The 22,032-nt window shown below is 39.7% G+C and overlaps 1 protein-coding gene across 1 annotated transcript; it reads right to left on the minus strand.

The window, feature by feature from the left end:
• Window positions 1-16,687: 16,687 nt before the first annotated feature.
• On the minus strand, window positions 16,688-19,140 carry LOC129775737 (ESF1 homolog). The gene is made up of 2 exons (XM_055780804.1): window positions 18,295-19,140; window positions 16,688-18,239 (listed from the first exon to the last, which is right to left on the minus strand). Exons 1-2 carry the CDS (start codon window positions 19,027-19,029, stop codon window positions 16,713-16,715), a joined length of 2,262 nt encoding a protein of 753 aa, XP_055636779.1. The 5' UTR covers window positions 19,030-19,140; the 3' UTR covers window positions 16,688-16,712.
• Between the last annotated feature and the right edge of the window lie 2,892 nt (window positions 19,141-22,032).

Below are 22,032 nucleotides of genomic sequence, written 5' to 3' on the forward strand. Positions count from 1 at the left end.
TCGTAACTATTGTTCCGTGATTTGAGATTAAGGTTGAAGCCTCGGAGCGAAAAATGTTACATTGGACGTTTTGACTCCCCGCGTTTGCACATTGGACATATTACGTTGCACTATAAAAATTTGAAACTAACTAATAAACAACAATCCAAATATCAGCATTTCGTTCTAAAGACTGATTATTATTGTTATCACTCGTTGAATTGCACTGAAATCGATAACAACACCTGTAAGAAACAAATTCCAAAACGACCGAAGTACGACTGCGAGTTGTTTTGACTGCTTTGTTACTTCGGACGTTTCGGCCGTCAGAGGAAAGTGGCGTCCGAAGTAACAGCCGGGTGCTTAAAATACGAATCTGTACATTGGATATTTTTTGTATCGGCGACAAAAAGATGAAGAAGATAGATACGTGAACGATTGTTTTTGTGATACATTCAATGATTGAAAACTAATAGCGTGCATCCATTAACTCGATTTGTTTACATTTGTTACATAGGACCTTTTCAAAAGTTACGCGAGATTTGTTCTGCACAATTGTGTGCTCTCTTAACCGTCAAGAGCCATCTCATCCAGGGCCACAGAGGGCAGTTTTCAGCGTACCTCACTCACCTTTGGCATCTTTTATCGTGATTTATACAACGCAACGACCCAAATTTTTGAAAATTTGTATCGTTTTTGTTCGGATAATATTTGGATATTCTCAATAAAGAAAATAACTGCGATGATGTTGCATGTAGAGATCCCCGATAATCGTTCGATTAATCGATTAATCGAATACTTCCTACAGAAATCAATAATCGAAGCGAACGAATAATTTACGTCGATTAATCGATCCAAATCCAGAGCAAAAAAACCGTACGGCCGCTGCAGTTTTACCCTGAAAATCAATCATTATCTTTGACGTTCTCCTAAACTCCTAAAAGAAGCTTAATGCCGTCGATTCGAAATGAGCTTCGTTTACGAGTTTAGGGGAGCGTAAAAGATAATAATTGATTTTCAGGCGGAATGAACACTTTTTTGATTCCAGATGGCTTTCTAACCAATCAGAAATATTAGTCTAAATAATTATTTCTCTCAGTGTGACGATTAATCGATTAATCGATTATTTGGAGCGATTAATCGTATCGAATAACAAACTGCTAAAAAGTATTCGATTAGTGGATGAACGATTAATTTCAAAAATGGGGGATCACTAGTTGCCTGTAAATTGAACCTGAAGCCTGCTACATGGGCTGAGAAGTCCCCGGATTTTTCAACAGATGGTGCCACTTAAAATGAACAAGATTAATTTCGAGAGGTTCATCTGTCACTAGCTTATGTGTGAAGTGTGAAGTTTCATGACAGTTCATTTATTTGCTTCACAAACTGCAATAGTTTAAGTGTCACTACCTGAGCATTCGTATAAAAAATGGAAAAAGAGGAATATCGTATTTTGATCAAACATTGTTTTTCGGTGGGAAAACTCCTGAACAATCAATGCAGTGGTTCGAGAACAACAGTTTATCGATGGTTTAGTGAATTTAAAATGGACCGTACAAGCACCGCAGATGCACCTCGCTCTGGAAGGCCAAAAGAGGCTACGAATCCAGAAATCGTAAAATCGACTCGCTTTGAACGATCGTTAAGTGAAATTATGCCATAGGTATTTCAAAAGAACGAGTGCGATAGAGGTGGGCAAAACGGTTCACTTTAATGAAGTGACCAACCGTTCACTTCAGTGAACTACAGGGTGGGCCATTTAAAGTGGAAGGATTTGTTTTTGCAATAGCAAAGTAAAGAAGTGGAACTTAAAATTTTTTTTTTTGAAATTCATTTATTTTGGTCCAAGGAGATTTGTTCTAACTACTTTTTGATTATGATATCTCGTAAATGACCGCCTCTGGCCTTGACCGCAAAATGTGCCCTTTTTTCGGCATTTTCCATCACTTTTCCCAATGTTTCGGCCGATATGGCAGCAATTTCTTGTCGGATATTATCTTTCAGCGCATCCAGGGTCCTTGGTTTACCAGTGTATATCTTGGATTTTAAATATCCCCATAAAAAAAAAGTCAGGAGGCGTCAAATCAGGTGATCCCGGTGGCCAGTCATAATCGCCGTTTTTCGATATTAATCTTCCGGGGAACATTTCGCGCAATAATTTGGTCGTGGCAGCCGCTGTATGGCATGTAGCGCCGTCCTGTTGGAACCAGTAATTGTCCAATTCATTTTCACAAACAAATGGCAATAAAAAGATGACTAACTCTTGCGAACGATGGCGACCTGATGTCGATGGAGTCTCTGCAACACTGGCTCGAACGGCATCAATATTCTCGTCGAAACGTCTTGGTCGTTGTCTGGACAGATGACTGGCATTACCAACACTACCAGACGATATAAATTTGGCATATAATCGACGTATAGTGTTGTCTCCAGGCGATGTTTTAACTTTATTTTTATTTTTCCACGCACGTTTAGTTAACACAATTGAGAAGTTATTTTGAATGTACAGCTGAACAATTTCAGCGCGTTGTTTAGGTGTGTATTGTTCCATGGTTAAAATTGTACTGAAATGACGCTTCCAACGCGGTATGACATTTGTTAATCTGACATCTCTGTCAAAAGTTATGGGGTTGCCAGATGCTTCCACTTTAAATGGCCCACCCTGTAGTTCTTATGAGCAGTTCACTAACTCTTCTGTACAGTGTAGGGATATGTCAGAGCATTCATAAAATGCCGTTTAAATCATTATTCGTCCGATATTTGTTAGAAATATCTTAGCACAATAGAAAATCAAACTTTGATTTCGTTTGAGTCGTTATTAATTATTTTCAGCATAAACTAGCATTGTGATGCTTCGCTTACGATGTATTGCAATATATGCATCTTAAAATTATCGAGCACAATATGATAGAATATAAAACATATTTCATATTAGCGACGCGAATTTTACTGTTTAACAAGACTGTTTAAAAATTTTATTTGATAAATAGTTTAACAATCCCATTTAAAACCATCGTATCCTGAATTGTTGCGTTTTTCATGAAAGCGACTGTCGTAACCAATTATTTCTTTTCTTCCGAAAATCAACCACTCGAACCAACTAGAGATGTGCCATCCGCTCATGAGCTGTTCCGAAGAATCGACTCTTTGAAGTGAGTTGACGCGGAACAGCTCGCAAAAAAAATCAAACAGCTCTTCAGCTCACTTTGATGATGATGAAGGAGAGAAAAGAGCTGTAGAATTGAAGAGAGTGTGTGAGCTGTAAGATTCAAATGAACTGACCGTCTCTCGCTCTTCGTGTTAAGACATCAGTTTAGTTTCATTTGTCCCTCGTCTTTTCAACTGTTATATTCGCGTTGACGGCATTGAGCTTTGTTTACCAGTTTAGGGGGCGCCAAAAATAATAATTGGCTCTCAGGCAGAATGAACACGTTTTTAAAATTCAAATTATTAATGAAAATTAACTTCTGTGTATCAAATGAGTATTCTATTTCAATGAAAAACACTTTGTTTTCAGGCGGTGCAAAAATCTCATAAGATTTTTTTTTTTGAAGAAAACTTTCTATTGTAATGTAAAGCCTCAGTAAAAATGTCGGAAATGTTGTACTTGCCGATTCTGTTGTAAATAATAGTCTGGAATACGTGTTTCAAGTAATTAATAATATGGTGTGAAAAATTTCATTTGAATTTTAACATTTTCAAACTGGCTTCGTGGCTATCGAGTTTGGGACCCAAATTGAAAGTCGGCACTGACAACTGAGCTGAAGAGCTGTTCATAAAGAACAGCTCATTTAGATGAGCTGATATGATCAGAGCTGTTCATCATGATGAGCTGATTTGCACACCTCTAGAACCAACAATAATCCAGAGAATGAATTGAGTTTTTTGTTCATGCATCTAATATAATAGATTCGCTCTCGTTTATAACTCTCAGTTTCCTATAGGCTCTCTCATTACATTCTACAGTTCCTTCTCCTTTCTTCTTCCTATCGTGGAGAGAGAGAGAGTACAAAGCTTGTCAGCAGTTGGTTCAAAGCTACGTAACAGATAGTTCGATTCAACGAAATTCTAACGAACTAATTCGACTTTCCACTATCATTTATATTCTTTAAAATTGCATCATTAATACTATCTCCCACATTACTCCCCTTCTCTATCCTATAAATAAATCATGTGGATTAAATTTTCAAGGTGACACCATAAACTTCGATCAATCTTAGTTTTTCAAAACCAGCCAAGAGTGATTCAAAAATATTCTTTCTGAGAATTCAAACCAATTATACTCCCGTTCTACGAATTCCAACAACTATCTGAGCCAGAAGGTCTTTCTTCTTCTTGAATGGCGTTAACGTTCCTTTGTGGAACTTTTGCCGTCTCAATGTATGCATTAACTAGCGTCATTCATTAATACTTGGTTGAGATTTCTTAAGCCAAATAACACGCCTTGAATGTATTCCGAGGGGCAAGCTCTTGAATACGCGTGACCACAATGCAAGTCGGAGGAAATTTCTTTGACGAAAAATCCCCCGGCCAGAACGGGAATCGAACCCGAACACCCGGCATGATAATTTGAGACGCTAACCACTCGGCCACGGGTGCACTGAGCCAGAAGGTCCACAAGCGAAATCTTTATTGCTTCCGCAACAACCAAGTTGGTCGACGACGATGGTTTACTTCAATCAAATCTGGCTAATTTGTTCTGTTCTCGATTTTAATAAAAACAGGAAGTGGGTTATATCTATGGTATAACCGCAAGGGTGACGTAGGACTATCGTTGATTTAGAGATCATTTGTTTGAAGTTGAATCTAAATCCATCCTGAATGAATGAATAAATATATATTTGGGTGACTTCAAAAACGAGAGTGTTACGTTGGAGACTCAAGGTTTTATGCATCCAATATTGGATACAAAAAACCTTGTTCTGAAGAATAATCTTCAGAAGCTTTCCTGCTAACTGCACTTGATTGACAAATCACAAAACCAAATGTATGTGGTCGCAGTATTATATGGATAGAAAACATTAAAATAAACTCGCTTGAATGTAATTTTCAATTCCAAGGGGAACTGGCAGATTATTTTTCAGTAACGATCATTTCTTTCCAGGTTTCCTCTCGATAACCAGCAAACGAAAAGAGTTGCGCGCGTGTATGTGTGTGTGTGTGGCGGCTGCTTCTATGTCTTCCCGAGGAACCGTATTTCGATGCTGATACTCTCTTGGTCACGAGAGTATCAGCATCGGCTTTTCTGCGCTCCCTCACAGTTAAAACAAACTGATTGCATTTCAGGTCAGGTCAGGCCAGGTAATGAATCCCTCGATCCCTCGCCGTTCAGCTCGTTCAGTAACGATGTTGTCTTGTCGATGTCCTCAGGCGTCGTGCACAAATTACGTAACGCTAAAAATCCGAATTCTGAACCACCTCTCCCCCCCCTTTCGTAACGCAATTTCCTATCTCTAATAAACAGAAAGTAACGCAACATCTACCCCCTCCCCCCTTATCGCGTTACGTAATTTGTGCACGACGCCTCACGAAAAATGAATCGGTTTCACCACCAGAATATCATTTCAGTATGCTTTTCGTGCGTGATTGAATCGAGAGAAGGTGTGGTTTACGATGGCAATTTGGAAGGCAAACTAGAGGAGAATGAACTCTCTGATTATGAAAATTTCGGCGACTGAGCAATAATCGATTGAAAATTATATAATTTTGGCGATACGAAACATTTTCCGTTTTTCATGTTATGCATCCAATATTGGACACGAAAATATCCTACTGATGAGAAAGAATAATTTTCAGAAGCTTTCCAGCTAATTACACTTGATTGAAAAATTACGAAATCAAATGTATTTGGTCGCTGTGTTCGTCATATAATTAGTGAACATTATAATAAACTCTTTCGCATGGATGTATTCTTCAATTCCCAGGGAACTGGCAGATTATTTTTCAGCAACGATTAGATCTTTCCGGAATTTTCTCGATGCTGTATGGCATCCAAACGAAAATTCTCGTTTCAGTTTGGCCTGCAAAAAACTTTTCTAAACTCTAATCCATCAAATTTGGAGCCCTGAAAAGGGCCGTTGATTATATGCTTAGCTAATATAGCACCCTCTCCTTGGATTCGATGGGCCAGCTGAATGTCCTTGGGCATGATGTGACGCGTTTTGCGTGGATAGCACACAAATTTGTATCTTCGAATAAGCCTCCTGCAGCGTCATAACCGCGGAACTTTGGAAGCGCAAGTCGGTTTTGAAGTCCTGAGCAATTCCACGATCCAAAAGCTGCAAAGGTAGCTTGCGGATCAGCAATGCGGTCGACTTCCGATAGCGATGAATTTCACGCAAAGTTCCTGGTCGATAGCGATGTGGCTTCTTCACGCTTCCTGCGGCTGATGCGCTTATCCGAGCTGCTTTCGTGTGCCTTACCACTGAAAGACTAACTAGCTATCTGCTTGGTCCCAAACAAACGAGTCGTCACGGTGCGAGAGTAGAGTAAGAAATGAACGAAAGCAAAGGAAGCGTCATTTTATAAACCATAAAAGTATAGAATCTAAACCCCACCCTTATTATATTCGTTGCTTACCCTGAGAGAGAAACGAATAACATCGAAGTAAGTATACAGTAATGTATTTGAATCCGGACACTTTGCGTTACATTTAATACCATACCGCAGCCACAACATTTTCTGCATGTTGAATTAATGCGATTGATTAGTAACTATCAAGAAACTATCAGTAACTTTATTAGCAACTATTAATCGCATAAATTCAACATGAAAAAAATGTTATGGCTGTGGTATGATATTGAATGTGTCCGGATTCAAAAGCATTACTGTAAAAAAGAGTTAACTCGACTGAAATTTTTTCGGTTCGGCCTGCAAAAACGAAATTAAGAGCCCCCGCCGACTGCAGACTGACTTGTCGACCGATAGTTCGGTCGGCTTCTTAATCAGTACGGAGAAAAAAAGTCTGTAGTGTACAGCATAATGCATAGACGTAAGTATGAGCTTCCCCATCTCACATTCCAATAAGATTAATGGGTTTCCAAGTGGGCGCGCTACATACGGATACGAATGATTTCAATAACTTGTTTTCGAAGCTATCATTAAGCTTTTGAAACAATTTTTCGACTCAATAAATAACAATCATATAACTCTTGGACATTTTATCTTTTGTATGAAATGATTATCATACTGTTCCGTTGATCCGAAGCAGAATGAATCACGCTTAAAGAAGGAATGGATTTTTTCTTGGAATTTAGTCAGCAGAAATAATGCCCTTTCCCAACAATTAAAAACGACAAACGGTAAACAGTTTCATCAAAGTGATTTCTTCGATATGGGGATATATTCACTACATCATGTCATATATTTCATATTTTTCATTATGAAATCCATATCCATGGCACCTATCGGTATCGAATTATCATCGACACCACGATTTTCGCTAAATGCTCCTTTCAGTTCGGCCTGTAAAAAACTTTTCTGAACTCTAATCCATCAAATTTGGAGCCCTGAAAAGGGCCGTTGATTATATGCTAAGCTAATATAGCACGCTCTCCTCGGATACGATGGGCCAGCTGGATGTCCTTGGGCATGATGTGACGCGTTTTGCATGGATAGCACACAAATTGGTATCTTCGAATAAGCCTCCTGCAGCGTCATAACCGCGGAACTTTGGAAGCGCAGTTCGGTTTTGAAGTCCTGAGCAATTCCACGAACCAAATGCTGCAAAGGTAGCTTGCGGATCAGCAATGCGGTCGACTTCTGATAGCGACGAATTTCATGCGAAGTTCCCGGTCGATAGCGATGTGGCTTCTTCACGCTTCCTGCGGCTGATGCGCTTATCCGAGCTGCTTTCGTGGTGCCTTACCACCGAAAGACTAACGAGCTGTCTACTTAGTCCCGATGAAACGAGTCCTCACGGTGCGAGAGTAGAGTAAGGAATGAACGAAAGCAAGGGAAGTGTCATTTTATAAAACATAAAAGAATCGAATGTAAACCCCACCCTCTTTATTGTATAAGCTTACTGTATACTCACGAATATAATAAGGGTGGGATTTAGATTTTATACTTTTATGGTTTATAAAATGACGCTTCCTTTGCTTTCGTTCATTTCTTACTCTACTCTCGCACCGTGAGGACTCGAGCTCGTTAGTCTTTCGCCGACAGCTCGTTAGTCATTCGGTGGTAAGGCACACGAAGTCAGCTCGGATAAGCGCACCAGTAGCAGGATAGGTGGAGAAGCCACATCGCTATCGACCGGGAACTTTGCGTGAAATTCATCGCTATCGGAAGTCGACCGAATTGCTAATCCGCAAGCTACCTTTGCAGCATTTGGTTCGTGGAATTGCTCAGGACTTCAAAACCGACTTGCGCTTCCAAAGTTCCGCGGCTATGACGCTGCAGGAGGCTTGTTCGAAGATACCAATTTGTGTGCTATCCATGCAAAACGCGTCACATCATGCCCAAGGACATCCAGCTGGCCCATCGTATCCGAGGAGAGCGTGCTATTAGCTTAGCATATAATCAACGGCCCTTTTCAGGGCTCCAAATTTGATGGATTAGAGTACAGAAAAATTTTTTACAGGCCGAACTGAAAGGAGCATTTAGCGAAAATCGTGGTTTCGATAATAATTCGTTACCGATAATCTCTTTCTGGCAAAACGATGTGGTATGAATCACATTATTTGAATGATAGAATGAAGAAGTTTTCTGCCAATTTCCTTCAACCTCCAAACGTATCTTTCTCCCGTTTGTCGTTTTCGCGTTCGCTAATCCTTTCTCACAACACCCATTTCTAGTTTGAGAAATTGTTGAGTAAACATTGTTTGCCAGTGCGCGTAGAGTGGGAATTCCTAAAGATTCATTGCACCTCTAATAAATTGCCGAAAGACGTGGTCTTACGTTGATCGCACTTGATTGAAAAAATCCAAAACGAAATGTATTTGGTCGCAGCATTATATGAGTAGAAAGCAAATAATCGCTCGAAAATGACTTGATTTTCGCGATGTGAAACATTTTCCGTTTTTCATGTTATGCATCCAATATTGGATACGAAAATTTCCACTGATGGGGAAAAAAATATTCAGAAGCTTTCCTGTTAATTGCGATTGATTGAAAAATAACAAAACCAAATGTATTTGGTCACAGTGTTATATGGATAGAAAACATTAAAATAAACTATTTCGCATGAATGTATTTTTCAATTCCCAGGGGAACTGGCAGATTATTTTTCAGCAACGATGATAGCAACGAGAATTCCGCGCGTGTATGTGTGTGTGTGTGTGTGTGGCGGCTGCTTCGATGTTTCAAGCGGAACCGTGGCATCACTCTCCTCCTGATGGATTCCCTTTTGGCCTTAGGTGCACAAACAGGCTCTTGGTGACACCGTTCATCAGCGCTTTCATGACAAACGAAATTAGCTTCACAACAACAGCGACAACATGCTCCAATCGCTGTTCAATCATAACTGAGTGGGTTTACGAGCGGCGCTCGCTTATATACCGATTTTTGATTTCAATAGCCTGTTTTGAAAGCAATTTTAAGACTATTGAAACAAGTTTTTGGATGAAAATGTAACAAGTATATGACGCGTAGACATTTTATCTTTCAAATGAAGTGTTTATCATACCATTTCGTTCAGTTGTTTAAGAGCTATTAACGCTCAAAATCTCGGTCTCCGGCGTAACGCTTTCGTTCTCGAAACTTTGGTTTTACACCCCGGTATAGAAATGAAAGACGTAGTCCTACGTCAAAAATTCTCCAGAACAAACTAGAAAATATTTTATTCATTCATGTTTTATTCGTAATTATCTGTTTTTTTTCATTGATTTGTGAAATTGCGTCCAAATGTTCAGTAAATTTTATATTTAAATCAATTGAATGTTTCATACCCAATTTATATATTCGAACTTTCTCCAAGAAAAACACGATTGATTACCAATATATAAAATAATTTTCGCATTTCCAACTGTCATTGCTAACAAAAAAATGTCTCAATTTAAAACAGAAATAAATATATTCCGAAGAAGTTCATTCTTAATACGCGTTCCATGACTGTTCTTTTCTATTATTCTATTTCATTTTCGTCTAGCTACCGCCTTTATTTGATATATTTATAACATCATGCACATATTTTCCATACATCGCAACTAGTTAACGTTAATCTTGATATTTGCCCTTTTAACAGTTGTCATTTCATTTCAACAAATGATCATCGTATTCAAAAAATGACATACACTACTTCAACTTTCGTGGTTTACATCTCCTTTATCCAACATTATCACACTGATTCACGGAATCATACATTTTCGACCATTCACCGAATCGCTACTTCGCGGAACCTGGCAAAATTGTATGCTTCAGAGCCAAATTAGAATTTATTCTATGTATGTTCAACAAATAACCAGTTCGCCCGACGAGTTAAAGAAACATAGCTTCGAGAAAAAAAATCTTCATTTTGTCACTTTTTCCAGCGGAGGCATATTTTAATACACTTTTAAATGTTTTTTTTCCATTTCCAACGACAAAAATCGTTCCACACATCGTAAAATGTTGTTTAGGAAAACAAATCATGTAACTTTCGTAATTAACAATCGATTTTTAGATTTCATAGCTTTGAAATTAAATTATGCCGTTTCTTTGTTACTTCCGTAACCTGTTTGTCCCATGAATGGCCGACATTTCTCTACCCATAACTGCTAAATCTAAACATATTCAATAAATGTTATAGCCAACGAAATTTACTTCGTCCTATAAAACGGCAAATATATCATCACTCTTCCATCTGCTTCATGTACGCTATTTCCTTATGTTCTCTTTGCATGACTGATAAGCCTCAACATATCTTACGACTTCCATTGCCTACGAAAACTAATTCATCCCTTTTCGTCTCATGATTTGTCCCATGACTGACATTCCAATTTCCTCTGCATGGCCGATAAGCTTTAGCTTATCCCACATCTCTCATGGCTGACGAAATCATCTTCTTCCCACATTTTCTTTGTCCCATGAATTGTCATGGCCGACAATCAATTTTTCTTTGCATGGCCGTTAAGCGTTAGCTCATCCCACGTTTTTCATGGCCGACGAAATCACCTTCGTCCCACGTTTCTGTTTTTGTCCCACGAATACTCATGGCCAACAATCAATTTTTCTTCGCATGGCCGATAAGCGTTAACTTATCCCATGTCTGTCATGGCCGACGAAATAATCTTCGTCCCACGTTTCTGTTTTTTTTTGTCTCACAAATAGTCATGGCCAACAATCAATATTTCTTTGCATGGCAGATAAGTCTTAGCTCATCCCACGTCTTTCATGGCCGACGAAGTCATCTTCGTCCCACGTTTCTGTTTTTGTCCCACGAATAAACATGGCCGACAATTATTTTTTCTTCAATAAGTTCAGCTTATCCCATGTCCGTCATGGACGACGAAATCACCTTCATCCCACGAATATACATTCTTGTAACAATTACACTATGTTTGCTCCACGCATATACATGGCCGACACAATAACAAATTTTTTCCACGAATCTACATGACCGAAAAATTGGAAAAATTATACATCCACATATTATGCACCACACCTTTCTTTTAACGTTTGATTCCTACGAAAAAACACCTATAATGCACTACCGACTGCGCCATTGTCGTAACCAATTATTTCTTTTCTTCCGAAAATCAACCACTCGAACCAACAATAATCCAGAGAATGAATTGAGTTTGTTGTTCATGCATCTAACATAAAAGATTCGCTCTCGTTTATAACTCTCAGTTTCCTATAGGCTCTCTCATTACATTCTACAGTTCCTTCTCCTTTCTTCTTCCTATCGTGGAGAGAGAGTGCAAAGCTTGTCAGCAGTTGGGTCAGCTACGTAACAGATAGTTCGATTCAACGAAATTCTAACGAATTCCGAACACTCGACTTTACACTATCATTTATATTCTTTAAAATTGCATCATTAATACTATCTCCCACAGTGACAATACCGAAACATTATTTTTGTTGTTTCATGGGGCTATCTTTTGTTTCCATTCGTTAATTTGATAACTATTCACTTTGCAGCATCTTTCATCTATCACTCGTTCGTTTTCTTTCCTCTTATGCACCGCCTACCGTACACAGTTCGTTCTGAACTGGGTGTACAGTTCATATGAAGTTCGTTCACTCTTTTTGGTGAACTAGTTCTTTTGATCAGTTCATGAACGGTTTGCCCATCTCTAGAGTGTGATACATTTTAGCTACCCGCGCGATGGGTGCAGCGTTTGCTGACCATCGACCAAAAACAGCGGCGCGTTGATGATTCAACAGCCGGTTTGGCATTGTTGAAGCGTAATCAAGTGGACTTCAGAAGAGATTGGTTGACGGGACGTTGAGGGTGACGTTTTATGTGTATCACACTTCATTGGACAAACTGAACGTCGAAATGAAGAAGAAAAATTATAGGAGGTTGTGTTCAAGACACGACCGCATTGTTAACGTAGAATTACACTGTTTTCTAAAAGATTTCCACTTGTAAATTTGAATATGAAATTGTCGCATTACGCCCCCCAAATATGTCCTTTACCACAGTCATTTCTTAAAATCCCAAACCTTCGTTAAACACAGGTCATAAATTATTAGTCATCAATTGCAGTCAACAATTTATGACCGAAGAAACAACCTTTTCCCACACAAGAAGTAAACACGACACTTGCACCGTCATGTGAACAATTCGTCACACGGCGCAAGCGCCAGATGTTTTATTTTAACGACCTACTTGAGTCATGTTTGTACGAGCAAGGCGGAAACCCGATTGCAAACACAGCAACAATTCTCCGTCCTCATTCTATCTCATTCATTTTCCACTTTCACCATTTCACTGTGCGATGCTCCGTCCAGAAATAAACATTAATTATTCTGCGTAGAGTTAAGCGAAGTAATGTAAACTAGTACTCAAGCGAAAGGTTGACAAAAAATACGAGCAGTCTTTTGTGAAAAAGTTGTCTATAACCTGGCGTTATCCATCCCATCACATCTCAAAATCCAAATATCCTTGTTTCTTCCCCTTCGTGATTCACCACCATTGGTGTTGGAGACCAGGGAAAAGAACCCATTGTATAAATGTAATAAATTCATTGTAAACACACCTCTCGGAAATTATTAGGTCATTTTTGCTGGGACGAACCAGCTTAGGAGTCTCAGAAGAGGAGAGGATAGCTGAGCGTCTCAAAAAAGTCGCAATAATAACGTTAATGGAATTTGGAAGAAACTTAACAGCTATAAGAAAGATAATAGGGGGTCTTCGTAGCCTAATTGGTTGCGTGTCCGCTACTAAGCGAACGATCATGAGCTCATAACTCAGGGCCCCTCAACTGACCATCTTAGTGTGTATTCTAGCTGCTATGTCCACGCAACAATCATCATGTGTGGGTAATCCCAGTCCCTTACCGCTCACATTTTCGGTCTGCTGCATCGGTAATTGGCACTATTGCTAACGCAACAAAGGAAGCCTCATATCAACAGCCCCGCTGTGAAAGCCCAACTGTGAACATTCGAACAATAGCAATATTCTTACGCCGAAAAAAGGCGACATGTGTTGTGTATCGATAGAATAGGAATTCTCTTGCGCCTAAACGGCTACTGTGTTATAGATAAAACAAATGTTTATCGATAGATACTCTTACGGCTCAAAAATGGTAACAGTGTAATATACAACAAAAGTTAGCTTAAGATAAAGAATGTACACGAATGAATTCGGCTCTGTTACAGCTGAATTGCTAAATGAGCCTAATAAAATAAACTGTTGGGATAAAACAAATTTAAAATTTGAATTTCAGCTCAATTCAATCATTTTCCGATTTTTTTTTGTCGAAAAATGGAGAAATGTCCAAGTGGTCAACAGGGGAGGGGTATAGATTATGTCCACGCTTGTCCACGCTTGTCCACGGAGGGGGAGGGGGGGGCTAAAATCGTGCTTTTTCTGTCCACGTGGTATGTGGACAGCCCCTAATATTAGGCTGTCAAAAAAGTCCTGCGGTATTTTTTTTAAATTTTCATTTGTTCATAAAATTAGTTACAATCATCTGTTTTAAGTCAAATATGCGCCGTTTTGTTCGATGACTTGTTCCCAACGAGATGTCAACTTCATAATACCCCTGTTATAGAAGCTCGCTTCCTTATTGGCAAAAAACTCGGATAGCCAATTTTCACAGGCCTTTTTTGTGGCTAACTTCTGACTACCTAGCTCGTTCACCATGGACAAAACAGGTGGTAGTCACTTGGTGCAAGGTCCGGACTATACGGCGGATGCAAAAGAACCTCCCATCCGAGCTCCCGGAGCTTCTGGCGCGTCACCAAAGAAGTGTGTGGCCTGGCGTTGTCCTGATGGAAGACAATGCGGCCTCTGTTTATCAAAGATGGTCTCTTCTTCATGAGTGCTACCTTCAAGCGGTCCAGTTGTTGGCAGTACAGGTCCGAATTGAGCGTTTGGCCATAGGGAAGCAGCTCATAGCTGGGATTATTCCTTGACAATCCCACCAAACACACAGCAGAACCTTCCTGGCCGTTAATGAGGGCTTGGCCACCGTCTGAGCCGCTTCAGCGGGCTTCGACCACGACCGTTTGCGCTTCACGATGTCGTAAGTGCCCACTTTTCATCGCCAGTCACCATCCGCTTCAGAAACGGGTCGATTTTGTTGCGATTCAGCAGCGATTCACAAGCGTCGATACGGTCAAAGATGTTTTTTTGCGTCAACGTGTGTGGCACCCATACATCGAGCTTCTTTGTGAATCCAAGCTTCTTCAAATGGTTAATAACGGTTTGATGACTTATCCCCAGCTCTTGGCCGATGCTACGGCTGCTACTATGCCGGTCTTTCTCGGCTAATTTAGCGATTTTGTCGCAATTTTCGACGACAGGCCTTCCGGAGCGTGGCGCATCTTCGACGACCTCTACACCAGAACGAAAACGTTGAAACCATCGTTGTGCGGTGGAAATGGAAACTGTATCGGGTCCATAAATTGCACAAATTTTATTGGCAGCTTGAGATGCATTTTTGCCTTTGTCATAGTAGTACTGTAAAATATGTCGGATTTTCTCTTTATTTTGCTCTATATTTGCGACACTAACTCACGAACGACTTAACCAAACAAAACACTGTCAAGGACTATATTATAGCGCGCAAAAATACCTTTCCAACAAGCTATAGTATGACTCGATACAATGAATACAACTAGAACTACGCGCTTATAACGACACCTCGCGGAAATACCGCAGGACTTTTTTGACAGCCTAATATATTCAATATTTAATATGTAGTTCTACGTCAAAAATGCGGTCGTGTTCTAGATACAACATCTTACAATTATTCGAGTTGTTTGGTTTGCTTGTTACATACCTTCAGGCAATTACTTTGTTTCGGTTCGCGTCCCTGATATTTTCCTTCGAAAACGTTTCAAAAACGCTTAAATGTATGCAATTTTTTGACATGAATTTCGAGCTCGGTAAGAGTATATATACAGTAGAACTCCGATTATCCGCGGAATTGTCTGACTATGTCACCGCGGATCACGAGAATCGCGAATAACAAAAGTAATGACTAAAAAAGAGGACACAAAAAAAAACTTTTCAGCAGACGAGCGCTCGTCTCGTTTGTTTTCATATTCCAGAAGCCGAGCTCGACTAAAAACAGACGAGTAGCTCGTCTGGTTCGACGACCGTTTGGCCGCGCTCGTCGATGAATCAGTCGAATCGTCTAGTTTGTTTGATGTGTTTGTTGATTGAAAGCATCGGTATTCTTATGCTCCGCCTTTATCTTCAAAAATTGTTTCACGGCTAAACTAGTATTGCATAAGCAATGTATGTTTTCAACTGCAACCATCAAATTCAATTCAGTAATTGCAAGATTTTATAGATTTTCAAATGGACCTCTTCCGAACAACACAACCAATGTAAACATTGAATTCATATCCAGGGATGCTAGATGATTGTTTTGAATATATGAACACGGCACGAAAAAGGTCTTCCCATATTGAACGAAAATTTGTATTTCAAAACAACTACTTCTCGAAAACACATATATATAGATTTAAAACTTTTTGATAAATCGTTGATTAGGTGAACAAACATTGCCCCCATTAAATCCATAATAACAAAACGTCTGAGTGATGAAACCATATGCTCGAGGAAAAATATCGATGAAACCAAAAGATATATTAAACTAACTCCTTTTTGTTATGTTTTTTTTAATATTTTGGCACTGAGAAAAGAGTATCGATTGATCAATTTTAAAACTGATGCTTTTCTCAAAACAAAAACATGTCTTTTCATCTGACATCACTGATCATTCCAGTCTACCAAATAAAACATTTCAATGAAACTCGTGTACTGGAATAGAATATTTTGCTCGAATTGCTCGTCTCGTTTTCTGGAATAGGGACCATCAATACAGGAATTATTAAACTATTTATCTGTAAGGTTGTGTACACCACCAGTACACCAAAACAAAAGCGCAAGAGCCTACCACTCAATGATAAATGCCGGGAAAGTCCATAGAATTACAATGGAACTCGCTTTCGCGGTTATACCGCACTGTATCTCGATTTGAAATACGAAGTTTTGCTCGGTGTGATAGTGACAGTGGTTGTATCGACGATTCAATTCATATAGTAGAGCCCGCAGTCTCCAACATGGCATTCCGAAGTTTGCAATGAAAAATAATGTTAGAAAAACAGTATGATCACATAACTCCCATTTATTTCCCAATCTTCCGTTTAATGCTTTTTACCAGTAAACTGGTAGTAACATCTTTCTTTGTTTTCTTAGCCTGCGCCACACCATCTTCTCCCGGAATATCGCTTTCGTGCAGTGGTCTCTTCTTCAATTTCGCCTCTATCAGCTGCTCCATTGCTTTCGTCTTCTTAAATGACGAACTGGTAGGATCTAAATTGTAATCTGCCCTCTCGTAAATTGCTTTAAACCGATCATCCTCCAGATCGATTTGAAAATCATCCGTGGCAGTTTTCTTGTGTCGCTGTTCTTCGATTTGCTTTTTGCTCTTCTTCAGAATTCGCTTGCGCTTGGATTTGGACACTGCCTTCAAATCAATTTCATCCTCCTGAATTTTCTTCAAATTGAAATGACTCTTATCATCTTCGCCATCGTCGAGCATCAACTCGAGCTCAGCTCGTTTTCGGGCTGCTTCCTCTTCATCTTCTTCGTTGTCCGCATCTTTGTCTTTCTTTTTCTTCTTATCTTTCTTGTTCGGTTTCTTCAAATCAAATTCCTTTTCGTCGAAGGCGCTGGCAAAGAATGGATCATTCAAATCCACCCCATAGGGCAGATCGTCATCCGAACTGTCCTCATTTGGGTCACCATCACTGTTCAACACTCCGCGTTTTTTCTTCTTCTTCAGCTCTTTCCGTCGCTTCTTCTTTTCTTTCGCTTTTTCAAGAATTTTCTCGAACGGATTCACATTGTCTCGTTTCTTCTTCTCGGCTTCCGATTCCGAGTCCTGATCGGATTGTTTAGCTTGCGAGCCATCCTCATTCACCTTCCAGGTGAACTCCATCTCGACTTTTTCGTTCCGTTCTTTCTCGTCTTGTTCCTTGATATCACCCAGCAAAGCTTTATATTTTGCGATCATATCTTGCTTTCTAGTTTTTTTGCTTTTGGTTTTTGCTTTCGATTCATCTTCCGATTCCGCTACCTCTGGCGCATCCTCATTCTGATCTGTTTCGTCCTCTTCCTCCTCACTGCTACTGCACGCAACGTATTTCTTCAAATCAGCGTCGGATACCTCAGTCAGTTTTCCGGCACGAATTTTTTCGTTGAACTCTTTTCTCTCGACGTCATTCTCGTCCCAAGTCAGCTCCACACTGGCCTGATTCAACGCTGTTGTGGTGAATATTCTTGGTTCATATTTTCCCCCTTCTGGCAGCTCAGTGCACTTCTCCTTCGGTTCGTCATCGAAGTCCATGTCATCGGGAACAAATCGTAAATCGATTTTATTCGCAGTACTTTCGTACTCAACTCCATCGCACTCTTTGTACAGTTTATCCGCCGTCTCGATACTATCGCACACAATCACTGCGTAATAGTATTTCAATCGATTCAGTTGATACTCTCGAAGCCGCTCGACTTGTCTCTGTTTCTTCTCGTCCTCGTCCATCTCATCATCGTCCGAATCGTCCGAGTCAACTGGATTCTGACCAGTCAATTCCTGTGGCCCAGATTGCTCTTCCTCTTTCATACGTTGTTTCCCGAATTCCGAAGGATAAATCTGAAATTAAACTGAGTCTGTTAAAGTTATCAGCTCAAAAAAATTAAGCACAAACCGTGACACTCAAAATAGTTGCACCTCGTGGAAGAAACGAGCTCAGCATGGCCATTATATCCACCGCTCTGATTCTGTCCCAATCTACATTGCAAAGCGCCAAGCGTCGGGTGGTTTCGTCTGTGCGCTCCGCGTCACCATCAAGCTCTCCCCAGACATGTTCGATAAACACTTCGTCACCGCTTTGCTCACCGTCATCGGAATCATCGTCCGAGGAACTGTCCGACATGATAGTTCCTTCACCTCTAGCATAATCCACCTCGAGATCCTTCAATCTGGATTTCACATCTCCAGACATGGACATAGCCTTCTCCTCATCGTTCAACTCTGGCCCATCCAAATCACTCTCGCTGCCACTTGGCTGCTGTTCCGTGTCGGGCTCCTCATCGCTCTCCTTTGCCTTCTCCAGTTCAGCATCTTCATCTTCCTCCGCCGAGGATTCCACATCGTAATACTTCCGCAGTTCTTCACTGTCCCCCTGCTTGATCTTCCGCCCGTACTTATCAACCGTTTGTTTCACATTGAACCGTTCATCGCTGAACATCGATCGGAACCGCTTGTCGATTTTCACCTTCTTTTCTGCCCTCGGGATTCCTTTGAAGCGTGGATCGTTCACCAAATGAGCGAAACGATCGTCACTCCAAATTTGGCTCGTTGCCGAACCTTTGGATTGTTTCGCTACTGCATTTGAGGCTCCATTTGTCGACGACCGTCCATCCTTCTTGTGCTTTGCCATCTTGGCTCGGGATTCGGAAAATTGGAACTCGGGATCTCTGTGTGCGATTAAAACTGATACGCACCGGAATTTTGAAAACAGCAAAACAGCATGGTGATGATACCCGCGAGAGCTGTGTTTTGACGTTTACGGTTTTTGTTTTGCCGAGGGGTAGGATCTCTTTCGAACCCAGTGGGAAAGTGATAGCTTGGGAAAAATTATCACACATTATATTTTTATCGAATCAATCCTTTGACGAAGAAATTGAGGAATAGAAATAAATACTCTTTCGTTGCGTATACATTTAATTTTAAACAACGTTGTTTCTATTTTTTATAAGTTAGTTTATAGCAATAATTGGTTGCATTTATGTGAAACTATTAGGTGTACAGGGATGGCTTTACGGTTTTTCGTTGTCAAAAATCCCATCGGAAGCCACAACCTTGGTATATCTTTCAAACAATACACCGATTTCAATCTGGTAGAATCGATGTAAATAATGGTCTGTATAGTTTTTCGTGTAAAATCAATTCTTTGTTTTTCTTTTTTCGAAAAGTTGCAATTTTTCGAGGTATTGGAATTTAGTTGATTTCTAGGAATTAATAATTACATTTGCGTAAAACGATCCATGCACCACTAGTCGTCAAACTTTAATTATTGACCCAGTATTTTAATATTTATTTTTCTGAAAATTTCACACAGAATGCAGCTGTGAAACATTTAATTTGATGGATTTAAGTTAAGTGGACACAAACACAAAACATAACAATTTTCGTTTTTTTATTAATTTTCTGCCATGATAAGCTTGTTTGTTTCTATCAACAAAATGAAGCTCTTTCCCGCAAAATTTTCTCGTCTTTCAAATGAACGCAATCAAATCGTTCTATTTTTTAATTGAGTCAATTTAAGGCAAAAAAATAGGTCGCAAGAAATGTTCAATATTTTTTTCATAGTTGAAATTTGAGCACTTTGAAACATCTAGACACTCAAAGCAGAATGTTCGATAAAGATCCTTGGAAAATTTTACGTACTATGGCGGAAAAGGTTTCGTATTGCGCTACCGTCTAAAGGTGAATCGGAAATACAGAGTGAATATGAATCGGCATTTGCAGTGATCGATCATATACCGGAGGGGACAAAGAACTGCAGTCGACGAAAAAAATAGAGGAGCGGAATGCGACATCGTAAATTTTGGGTGATTTTTGGAACGCTGTAACTCTGTCATGAAACAATGCATTTGTCAAAGCAATGACTGGATATTGTATAGAACATATTCATACTTTCACAACTGCCCATCGATGTGCTCTGCGATCGTTATATCATGAAATATTCATAATTCAAAAAGAAAAGATAATTTTTCATTCGATCAAGAATATATCTGTAGTAAAATGGCGTATGCAATCATAATTAGTAAACTCAAGATCAATCTTTGAAGTTGTGAAGTTTATACTCAGATGCGGATTGTTCTTCACCTGCTCAACATTGCGTGATTCCGTGTTGGCAAACCAGATAACCTTTATATCTTCGCTGATGATGACAAAAAAATATTGTATACTCACAAGTTTTTCAAAATTAAACTCATATGAAACATTTGCTTTGTACTTCGTACTTGCTAGTCATTTCTCTACCATACAAAAACAATGGGCCAATTCAGTTATTTCCCCAATTGTTTTTATAAAAAAAGGAAAAAAGTCCACGTGGACAAAAGGGGGTAGGGGTATGAAAATGTCCACGCTTGTCCATGGAGGGGGATGGGGAAGTCTAAAATCATGCTTTTTCTGTCCACGTGGTATGCGGACAGCCCCTTATGAAGCGACCCAGTTATCAATTCAATTTTAATGTCTTCATAAGATCGTAACCGTTCTTCAGAAAGGGCCGACGCCAAGAAGTGCAACCAATAGTAATCTAGAACAGGGATGCAAAATTTCGAAAGAACATGTTGAAATCGAAAAACAAATTTTGTCAGAGCAAAATATCTTCTTCGACACTCTTCACTTTTTTCTATCACGTTGCCTATAACGATTTGGCTGCTGGTTCACCATCAGGTTTGTTTTGATATAGTCTTCGTTCCATCGACAGAAATCAGTTCATTCTCGATGTCACTGAATGTTCATGCTGCAAATATCACTTTTCATTGCGTTCTGATGAAATTTTCGTTGGTCATAAAACCATAAACTCGGTATGTACTCGAATGTGCTATGCTCATCGAATTGTGCGCAATAAGCCGCACAAAAATGGGACCGGGCTAAAAACAAACCAGGAAAACATACAAACGAACACGCGTATAAACGTCTGATGCGGTGTCAGTGAAATGATATTTATCTGAATGGAATTTTGTTTTCTTCCACTATCAGTTGATCGAAGATGCGTATGAATATTTCGGGTGCTCATTCTCAGTGAGGAAGTGAAACGAATGAGTGTGAGAAATGATGCAAACACTAAATATTCAACGTGACGGAGTATCGGTTGCATGCAATTTAGTTCGATTCATTTGCCATGAGCTGCGGAACATTGGTGATTGAATAGCGCGTTGAATACACGAATCAACAAATTCACGAATTTATGAATTAATTTTATTTATTTATTTTTATCTCACTTTTTTCACGTTTTTCAGACCCCATCACCTTCCTCTTCAAGAGAACTGGAGACAGGAACTAAACAAAAATAACAATGCGAGCATTAGGCGGCGATGACACTGGATGCGAAAAAGTGGTAGTACGAATTGTATGCCATAGTGAAAGTAAACAACCACATTGAGTTGTATTGGTGTGGTTACATTGCTTCCCCCTTGCATCGTTCAAATTCGCCACCTTCTATCGAACAAAATTGTTTGTTTCTCTTCGTCAGTTATCGTACAATCATATTTTCGTTCGTACTTCGAACCAATGTCACCTTAACCTTAGAAACAACAATATGGGAACAATTGCAATCGGACTTCAGTTCTTGTTTTCTAAGGGACCCAAAGGTCATTCGTCCCTCAATTGCAGTCGTGCCGTTTGCCATGGAGTGAGAAGTGGGCGGACT

Source organism: Toxorhynchites rutilus, chromosome 3 (genome assembly GCF_029784135.1).
Source record: "Toxorhynchites rutilus septentrionalis strain SRP chromosome 3, ASM2978413v1, whole genome shotgun sequence".
Taxonomy (NCBI): domain Eukaryota; kingdom Metazoa; phylum Arthropoda; class Insecta; order Diptera; family Culicidae; genus Toxorhynchites; species Toxorhynchites rutilus.